At 41.3% G+C, this 9,614-nt stretch overlaps 1 protein-coding gene across 5 annotated transcripts in view; it reads left to right on the top strand.

Annotated features, from left to right (window-relative positions):
* The window catches only part of LOC114147232 (abl interactor 1-like), a 29,395-nt gene extending 19,984 nt beyond the window's left edge, over nt 1–9,411 (top strand). For 2 of the 5 annotated variants that reach the window (XM_028021842.1, XM_028021843.1), the window contains 5 exons: nt 442–542; nt 666–881; nt 3,395–3,484; nt 5,244–5,429; nt 6,371–9,411. In XM_028021842.1, coding sequence (XP_027877643.1) covers nt 442–542; nt 666–881; nt 3,395–3,484; nt 5,244–5,429; nt 6,371–6,546 — 769 coding nt within the window. In that variant the 3' untranslated portion in view covers nt 6,547–9,411. Of the gene's footprint in view, nt 1–441; nt 547–665; nt 882–1,823; nt 1,853–3,349; nt 3,485–5,243; nt 5,430–6,370 lie in introns of all 5 variants that reach the window. The other 3 variants (XM_028021844.1, XM_028021845.1, XM_028021846.1) reach the window with 2 other exon arrangements.
* The last annotated feature ends 203 nt before the right edge of the window (nt 9,412–9,614 follow it).

Genomic DNA, 9,614 nt, shown 5'->3' on the forward strand with positions numbered 1-9,614 from the left:
TTTACATCATTTTCCATCCCACAGAAAGAAAAAAGATCCTCTTTTTGCTAAATGTCATGTTTTTCTCACTTTTAAAGAAGAAAAAGGGGGGATAAAATGTTGGTTATTAAAAGACAAACTAAATTATAAGTTGTCCTTTTTCACAACGTCTTGTGACATTTGCGGCTCTGAAAACATTTTATATGGCCGGTCTGAGAGCGGTAAAGGTGTGTGGGCTAAACGAACACACACCCAGATGCAACGGCAGACTGTTGTTGGTCCACTGTCGAGCTGCAAAACGCAACTGTGAAACACTTTTTGCATACCGCATGTGAACCTGTTACTATGGCGATGGAATGAATAAGTGTTGCGACAGAATGACACACGCCGGAGTAATGACGGCCTGCCAGATCCGATTGTGTAATTAGGGCCTTCCTGAAGCTTCTTCTGCTGTGTCTGCAGCGGCAGCAGCGGGGGCAGCGGCGGCCGGGAGAACAGCGGCGGCAGCGGGGTCGGGGTCCCCCTCGCCGTTCCCACTCCGTCCCCTCCCAGCATGGGGCAAGGTGGGTGCCGGCAGCTGCAGCTCACTTCGTTTGTCCTCCGTCAAATGGAGAATTCACATGGAATACAGCAGCCGATCGTTTCACCGTTTTAATCCTGGTTACCGCCCTTTTCCCGTCCCGCAGTGGCGACCTCCGCAGCGTCGGTGCCGCAGGGCCCCGGCTTGGGTCCCATCCCCATGTCCCAGTTCGGCACTATCTCTCGCCAGATCTCCCGTCACAACTCTTCCACCACTTCCTCGGCCTCCATGGTGTCAGCCACAGGGACCTACCGCCGCGCGCCCTCCGTCTCCTCCCAGCAGCCTCACGTCAACGGGGGCCCGGCGTTCCAGCAGAACGCAGGTAGGTCAGGACTTTAGGAGGGAAACACTTTGGTATTCTTTCTTGCATTTCAACTGTAAAATCAGAGATTTTTTTACGTTGTTGTTGACTGGGATGAAAATGGTTGAGGAGATTTAGTTTGTCACATCACAGCCACATTTTTGTCTGGGATTTTATGCCATTGAATGGGAATAAATGCAAAAATAATAATTAGGGCCGGGACTTTAAGTAACTCCAATGAATTAATAACCGATTTTAATGTGTTAAATACTTTAACGCAAATAATCTTTTTTTTCTTTTCTTTTTGTTTTTAACATACAAAAGTCTCAAGGCTTTGCTTTCATTTTTTCTTTTTTCTTCAAAAACAATCTAATGGGACGGTGGAAAAGACTATTGTTATGTTGAAGTTGTGCTTAGCAAAGTTAGCTTATTAGCAAAGCTAATAAAGCCTATAATAGCACCTGAATGCTAAACATGTAGCAGAACGTTGTAGCACAAGGTCCTCATTTCTAAAGGAGTTCTATAAATTACCAGGGGTTCCTGGGTAGAATAACACCTTGGACCAATCTGACAGTTGAATAACAGATTAAAAACAATAAATATCTGTTGTTACACTTATACTTTTACAAGTGCAAAATTAGCAGAGAGATATCTCAAAAAACTATCTGACTTTTTTCCAAAATGTTCTTTATGTCTGTAGCTGTTTTTCCCCCCTAAACTTAAGAAAAAACCTTCTGACTGTATTTCTAGCTGAGGCTTGGTCTCTTAAGTATTGTTCCAGACCGACTGAATTAAAGACAGTGCAATTTTTTTTATTTAAAATGTTTTTTAAGCAGTGTATCATTTTCCTTCCATCTCATAAATATGTGCTACTCTGCGTCAACCTAATACAAAAATACAAAGCTCTCTAGGCTTTATAATACTTATGCAAGACGCTGCAGATGATGAGTCGTGCTAACTCAGGCCTAGGATGCCGAAACCATCCGGTTTCCGTTCTGATTCGTTTCATCATTGCTTCTTACCACTTTACGTGACAAACCTTTAAATCAGCTGGAGGAAACGTACTACTCTTTAGGCAAAGTGGGTCTGAAACACAAATGGCCGCCAGACAACGGGGGAAACCCATTCCTTCTTATCCAGGGAGTTGGATTTATTCTCCCCATTCTCCTCTAATGGCTCCTGCCTCCGAGGACGACCATCTTTCTTGGCAGAAAACGCAGAAGGATGAGGCAGCCTCTGTGCCGGTGTAGCGTAACCGGACTCAAAGTGACTCCTGGATCTGCGGCGGTCGGTGGCGATTACAGGAAGCAGCTGACACGTTTGAGCCGCAGACGGACAGCAATAAGGCTTTGGAGCGCAGCGAGACTGCAGACGCCCTTCCATTACATGTGATTTATGAGTCAGAGCTGGCATGTGTCTGCGTGTGACATCATCTTTGAGTGGGGACGGCTGTTTGCCTGTCTGCTTATCTCTTTCTCTCTTTTTTATTGTTATTTTTTGAGACGGTGGGGGTTAAACTGCTTTCTTATACAGGCATGATACGATATATATTCTTTAAATGACTTGGATTACTTATAAATGCTGTGGCTTTCTGAATGCTTTTCAGTAGGGCTGAAGCGATTAATCGGATTAACCACAATGAATACTTTATTGAAATGATCGTCAATTAATTGATTAATCGTTAACTGCAGAATGCAGACTCAACGAGAGCAATAATTCAACCAGACCTATGCAACAATATCTACATTTTGCACTTAAGATACTGTATATATATATAAACTTTCTAACTATGTTCAGGTGTCCCAGTTTTACTTTCACCTCATTCAAATTCTGCACAAAAATATCTTATCTTAAATATCTTTTTGCTCTCCAATTATTAATCTGTTAATCCAAAAATAATCAACAGCTCAGCTGTATTCTGGATTGATTTTTCACATGTTGATGTTAGTAGTATTTTTTTTAGATGCCGATGCATTCTTTGAAACAAAATGATCAATATGTTGTTGCATTTAGGCAATAACATGTTTGTTTGCTATTTAAAGAAGAAATTCAATTATCTGTTTATTTGCAATGAAAAATCTGCAGGAGGTGGAAAATTGTTTTATTTTATCCGATTAATCGTCAGAATATTTGACTCTGACGATTAATCAGCTGGTGAGCTCACGCCGCTGCCATATGTTTGGGTCTGCGCAGCTCTTTGCTTTCTTTTTACTGTGTCTGAAGCTTTCTGCAGTGTACAGTTTATTTTTTAATAAAAAAAACAGATGCTGATGAGGCATGTCCTCAAACTGAGATTAGAAGAAATTCCACTCTAGACCGGAAAACCGAAATGCATTTCGTCCTGCACATTTTTACCATCTCTGGCTATTTTATTTATTTATTTTTTTGGTAGTCTTTCTTACCACGCTGACTTTCACGCTCTTGTCATGTCCTGTTTCACGTCTCCATCACTCTCCCTGTCCACCTCCGTTCCCTGTCTCTCTCCGTGTCTCTGTCGCTTCCCCTGCTTTCTCGCCTGGGCGTCGCTGCTTCAGTGTCTGTGAATCCTCCGCCTCCTCCCCCCATGGTCCAGCTGACCCCGCAGATCCCGCTGACCGGCTTCGTGGCCAGAATGCAGGAGAGCAGTAAGTACAGCATCACACCCAGCTGCTTGTGAGGACACACACGCTTACACACACGCTTACACTAGCTTTTACTCGCGCGGCCGAGCAAGGTTGCTGGCGGAGCACCCTCTCTGATGTCTGGGGGGTTGCCATGGTGATGAATCAGCCCGGATCCTCGAATGTCTGTCCACCAAAAGGTGGAAAATGTGACGTGATGGCTTGTCCTGAATTCTCCACCTGTCTGTGTCTGCCTGCTTAGAGTGCAGGAAACATCTGCAGACATTTAATCTGGAAATTTGGAAAAGCCTTACAGGGGCGGTAGCCCAGGGCACCAACTTTTAGGGGTGGCCCCAAAGATTTTTTTAAGTTAAATTAAATCTTTATTTTTATCAAGTAAAATGTCAGAGGAAAATTAAATACTGAAGAAGAAAACAAAATATATATTATAATAACAATCAAACATAAAAACATAAGACAACAAAATTTCCACACCCAGTTTGACAAAGGAGAGGAAAGAAGACAAAGCTTATGAAATCCTATCCCGAACTGTCCCATCCAAATATGTCCCACATCACGCATATTTACACGTCTATGAATGTGTGAATGTGTGTTTTGAAAATATTGTATAAAACTTTATTTAAAACTTCTAGGCCAAAATTATGTGAGTTGTAAGATTTTAGGAATTATTTTTTTTAAATAAGAAACAAATCCTAGAATTATTAGAAGATTATGAGGTTACAGTCGATTACTTTGACAGCAACAAGGACTGATTGGCTGGATGACATATTAAACCTACTTGGGTTCACACCTGCAGATGCATAGAGGGATTATTTGTTTGTAAATACGCAACTTGACTGCAGATACTGCATGGGTTGCCATGGCTACCTGCATTTACCTTGCTGTTTTAACATTATCCAGCATGTTGTTGGCATAATACAACTGTTTATCACAGCGAGATAAAATAAGTCATGCCACCACATTGACATCAGTGGAGGAGAAACGTCTTAAAGAGCCAAATGTATCATTGCATGTAGGTGAGTGGATAAATGACAAGAAAAAATGGCTGTCATATTTCGCTCACTTGGGACATTAAAGCAGTTTTGTTCACGGTAAGGTCACCAGCGCTCAATGGGATGAAAGTGTACATGGTTTCTAAACACATTGCAATTAGATGCGATTTTTTGTTGCTCTGTGCCTAAAGCTCACAATACATTAAATAAAATAAGCTTACCGTATTTGCAAGAATAGATAATAGCAGGCCGTAAGTTAGAATCACGTATTTTAACAAGGGAGCTTCCCTGGAGAGGGATCTTCAAAGGGTGGGACATTTCAAACAGGCACTACTATCGCTCCGCGTATCATCCTTAAAACTGTTTTATTACAGAAACCTTTGCCAGAAATATACTTAAAGTCTGACTAAATCCGGAGTTTTTACTGCAGGTAATAAAACTTCTGTCAGGGGTCGTTTAATTGTGAACTTAAAACATCGCTGGAGTCAATTGGTCGACCAATGAGAAAAGGGAGGTTGGAACCAAAGAGTTGCTTTAGTACATGAGCAAGACATTGTTTATAAAAACGCATCATGTGAAAACAGATGTGATGCCAGACAAACATATTTTTAGTCAGGATCCTTCACTGCCCTCTACTGGTCAGAGTATTTCAACATTTCTTTGCTGCGTTCTTAAATTAAAAAGAAAGGTTTGTGACGACTTTTGCTCAGCATATTTAGATCAAATTGAACCAAAAAACTAATTGTTTTCTACATTTTCTTGTGTTCCAGTAACAGACAGTCCAGCTCCGCCTCCTCCACCTCCCCCAGAGGACATAGGTGTGTTTGAGGAGCCTGCTCCCCCTCCACCTCCTCCGCCTGTGGACTACGAGGAAGAGGAAGCTGCCGTCGTTCACTACAGCGATCCCTACGCTGATGGAGACCCCCACTGGGCCCCCAAGGCGTTCTTAGAGAAAGGTCAGTGCCAGTGGGGAAGGTAATATTATTCAGAGTCCCTACACAGACTGGAAAGGATAGAGTGTCATTTATGTACATACAGAGCTCAGTTCGGTTTGGTTTACGTCAACTGTGTCAAGATGCAAAGAGGACTAAGCAAATTTCTTTTTTCTATTGCATAATTAATTTCACTTTACATAACTCCCGCTTTAGGAGCTGTAGTTTGTGAAATACTTTACGAATTAATTCATCCTATATGAAGACTGTTATGAATATCTTGACAATCAACAAACGAACGAGGCAATTAGTCTAGTTTTTGTCTTTTATTGAACTTTCAGAAATTACACGGCCACAGCTAGGCGAAAGAAATGCTGAAAAATTGTTGAGAAACAATTCAAAACCACTAAATTTTTTTCTTCTTCTCTGAATCAGCTTTACTCCACATGCATACCAGTTGTCCTGGCAACCGACTGACAACACCTCCACTAGCCTAAATGTGCCTAAATCTTCTACACCAATAAACACGCAAATATTTCCCCCACAAAAAAAAACAACAACAAAAAACAAAGCATTCTGTCCGCTACAGTTTTATGGTTTCAGGCCTTATGCTTATTTTGCAATTATTAATATAACACTAGCTCTGGCTAACTAGCTAATTTAAATGCCTGTTCTGCTGATGATCTGTCAGAGAATAAGCATGTGGGTCAACTTTTTTTTGTTAACTGAATTCTGCAGTACATCTACATGGTAAGGTTGTCAAAGTCAAGCTAGCATAATGAATGATCTAGTTAGCATAATGAATTATCTGCTATATAAGTGCATAGTAAACATTTGTAATTCTTGTTTAAAAGTGGGCTGATGTTGAACATGGAAAGGTCTTGAATTTTGACATGGAAAATTTGTACTCACCCAGTCCTTTATATTCACTAAACAGACAGCATCTTATGTTTCTTCTGACCCAGTTGTGGCCATTTACGACTACACGAAGGACAAGGAGGACGAGCTGTCTTTCATGGAAGGCGCCATCATCTACATAATCAAAAAGAACGACGACGGATGGTTCGAAGGCGTCTGCAACGGCGTCACCGGACTCTTCCCAGGAAATTACGTCGAATCAATCATGCATTACACTGACTAAAGAAAATAACCCAAAAAGCGAAGAAAAACCTCCACGAATGATGGAGCTCAGTTTTTTCTAAATATAGATCTACATATGTACAGCCATGTGACGAGAAACGAAACTCCCATTTTGAGTAAAGTGCCATGGTGACTCTTTTTCTTTTAAAGGATTTTATTCAGATCCGCGCGAGTTGTGCTTGCATTTATTTAGTCTACTAAAATACGAATGTTGCACAAAAACGGGGAAGGAGTTTAATATTTGACAGGCTGCGGTCTGCTAATTTACACTGGAAATACAAAAAGAGGGAGCCTCACTAGAATTTACCCGTAACCATACGTTTGTCATTTCAAACTACTGTGAAATATACAGTAGATTCAGTCTGGAAACTGAGACGAGGCTCCTTTAGCTTCAAACTGCTACCTGATTATTTGCACTGCGGACCACCAGAGCGACTCTTCCCTCCGCTTCAAACGGACAACTACAACGTCAACAAGTGCGTTTAGTTAGGACACGACTGAATGTTCCACCCTGTCGAAATCAAGAAAACGTTTACGAGCGGGAGTGTGAAGGTGTGTGTATTTAGAACGCTCTGTGTCGAATTACAAAGGAAGGTTGTACAGAATGCATCAATAGGCGGAAAAAAAAAACAGAGACAATTTCCTTCTTCAGTCTGGTGGAGTTTCTTTCTGTACTCTAACGTGTATATAACGTGTAACGTGACCAACTGCCAGTTCAGTACATTTTGTCGGTGTGCTTCGTCAGTGGAGGTGAGCGGTGCCAAGGTTGGGTTTCTTTTTCAGTTTAGCTCATTTTTACTTGAATGTTCCATTTTTTGTCCTCAACAGTCACGGCGCCATTTCCGTTTTGGCAAAGGGATTGTGTCTGTTCCGTTCTGATTCGGTCGTCGCCGCTGCATTCGGCTTCAGGACTCACTGTTGCGTCTGTTCATGTTGTTTTCCTTTGTGTCGTAGCTGCACTGATAGTTATCAACGACTGTAGCGACTTTGATTTTCCGTGTCGCGTTTGATTGCGGCGCGCCAGTCGCCGTCAAGCGGGGAGCGACGAAGGACGCCCCGGGAGAACTTGTTTATTCTGCAAACATTTGCTGGTGCGGCGCTTTCCAGTTGGTGCTCACCGACCCGAACAACCTCAAGTACGACACTGCTTAACGGAGAATTGTAACGAAGAACGCAGAGGCGTGTCTCTTATTTTCCAACGTCGCTCGCTTTTTGATTGTAAATTCCTTCAATCATATCTGTAATGTGAATGTAGGCAAACCAGCAGTAGCGCGCTGTCAGTCACTCCTGATCTTTGGTCCAAGATTATGTGCTAAACATCTCTAGCTACTGCTGAGAAAATATGTTTAAAGGGATACGTTAGCTTTGCTAAGCTAACATTCTATTAAAATTTTGAGTAGTAGTTCCCTTACCTGCGGTAGAGACAGGAAATATTCCAGTGAGTTTGCGGAAAAGTTAAGACCTCAGCTAGTCAGTCATTGTTTCAGCTAATCTTCTGCTGCTGTCTCCCAGCCAATTAAAATGCTTGAAATGATCAGAAAACCTGGGGTGTGATGGATGCAGCGCAGTCCCATAGAAAACAAATGTTTTAGACTCCTTATTTTTGTTGCTTCCTATTCAACAGAAGTGGGCGCTAACTACCCATTGACTGCACTTGCGTGAAAGTAACAGAAAGTGCTTAAATGACCGACATGTTTGGTCTTTTCATCTGATACTTCAGTGCCTCCCTTTTCTAATGTCGCCCTGTGCAAGTGCCCAGATCAAGAGCCACCACTGCCCTTCAAATACAATGCTACAGTAGAGGATATGACATAGGGTTAGGGTTCACATGTAAATAACCATAACTCAGTCAGCAGAGTTTAATGTAGTAAAACAGATACTGTATGCCTGAGAAAATAGCAGCAGGAAATGGTATCCTGTGAAATGTTGACAATAAATATCCACTTATGTAGCAGTGTACACCACAGATATAAACATTTTTCAGTTTGCGTTGTTTTAAATGGACGAAATACGATAAAACGGGGGAGAGGTGGTGTAACTGACTAGCTGTTAGCCTCCTACCACTCTCACTCTTCTACAAACTCTCTCTACACTCTGACATCTCTCTGCTGCAGGTAAAGGAACCGCACTTCCAACAATATGTGAACTACACCTTTACGGTCTAAAGAATGAGGGCTGTTGGTCGTTTCCTCTCTAAAAAGAAAACCCTGCTCTTACAAGATGATTGTCGGTGGAAGTAAAACTCCTACATATCTCTGAAGCCTATTGATCACACACTCGTTTGTACTTTGAAGTGATGGCTTTTTATCATTTTTACTTTTAACAGAGAATGTCCTGATGTGAGCAGTATTCGTTCAGCCTCTGCATGATCGTGTGTCATTTATAGAATATGATTCTCCAGTGCGTCTCTGTCTGGATTGTATTTGACATCATGAGGCCGTTTGTGGGTTTTTTTTTTTAATTGAGAAGACAACTTTTTTCTACATGATGCATTTTTAACTTTGCATTTGACTTGTTTTTTTTTTTGTACGTGAGAAACAGCAGAGAAGCGTTTGCTCGCAGTTTGTATGTGAAGGTTTTATTTATACCCTTTTTGTTATTTGGAAATCATGAACTGGCCACTGGCGGGAAGAAAATGTTTACTCGTCCCTAATGCCAGGGCATCACGAGACATGACACCGTTTCTCCAACGTGTTTTCATATGCTCAAACGTGGAATCAAGAATAAGAAGAAGAAAGAAAAAAAACGTGTAACTTAAATGTTCATGGGAATAGAATCTGTTTGTCCTCCTCTCAGTTTGTACATAGAATGTGCTCATTGAAATTTATGTACAGTCTTTTTGTAATAAACAACTCATTGAAACAAATTTTAAAGTTTTTTTTTTTTCCAAAATGAAATGGAAGTAAAATTCCAGATTTTTCAAAATCGGTCATATTTTCCTTGGCGTCATATGGATGTTTATTGGGACGTGTATTGACACTCTGGGGTCAGAAAAAGACAGAAAAGTATAAATTTGCACTTTTTTTTCTGTGGTTGGTTGAAGGTAGCATTAAGTTAGGTTCTTTTTAC

The sequence above is a fragment of the Xiphophorus couchianus genome, chromosome 6 (genome assembly GCF_001444195.1).
Source record: "Xiphophorus couchianus chromosome 6, X_couchianus-1.0, whole genome shotgun sequence".
Classification (NCBI taxonomy): domain Eukaryota; kingdom Metazoa; phylum Chordata; class Actinopteri; order Cyprinodontiformes; family Poeciliidae; genus Xiphophorus; species Xiphophorus couchianus.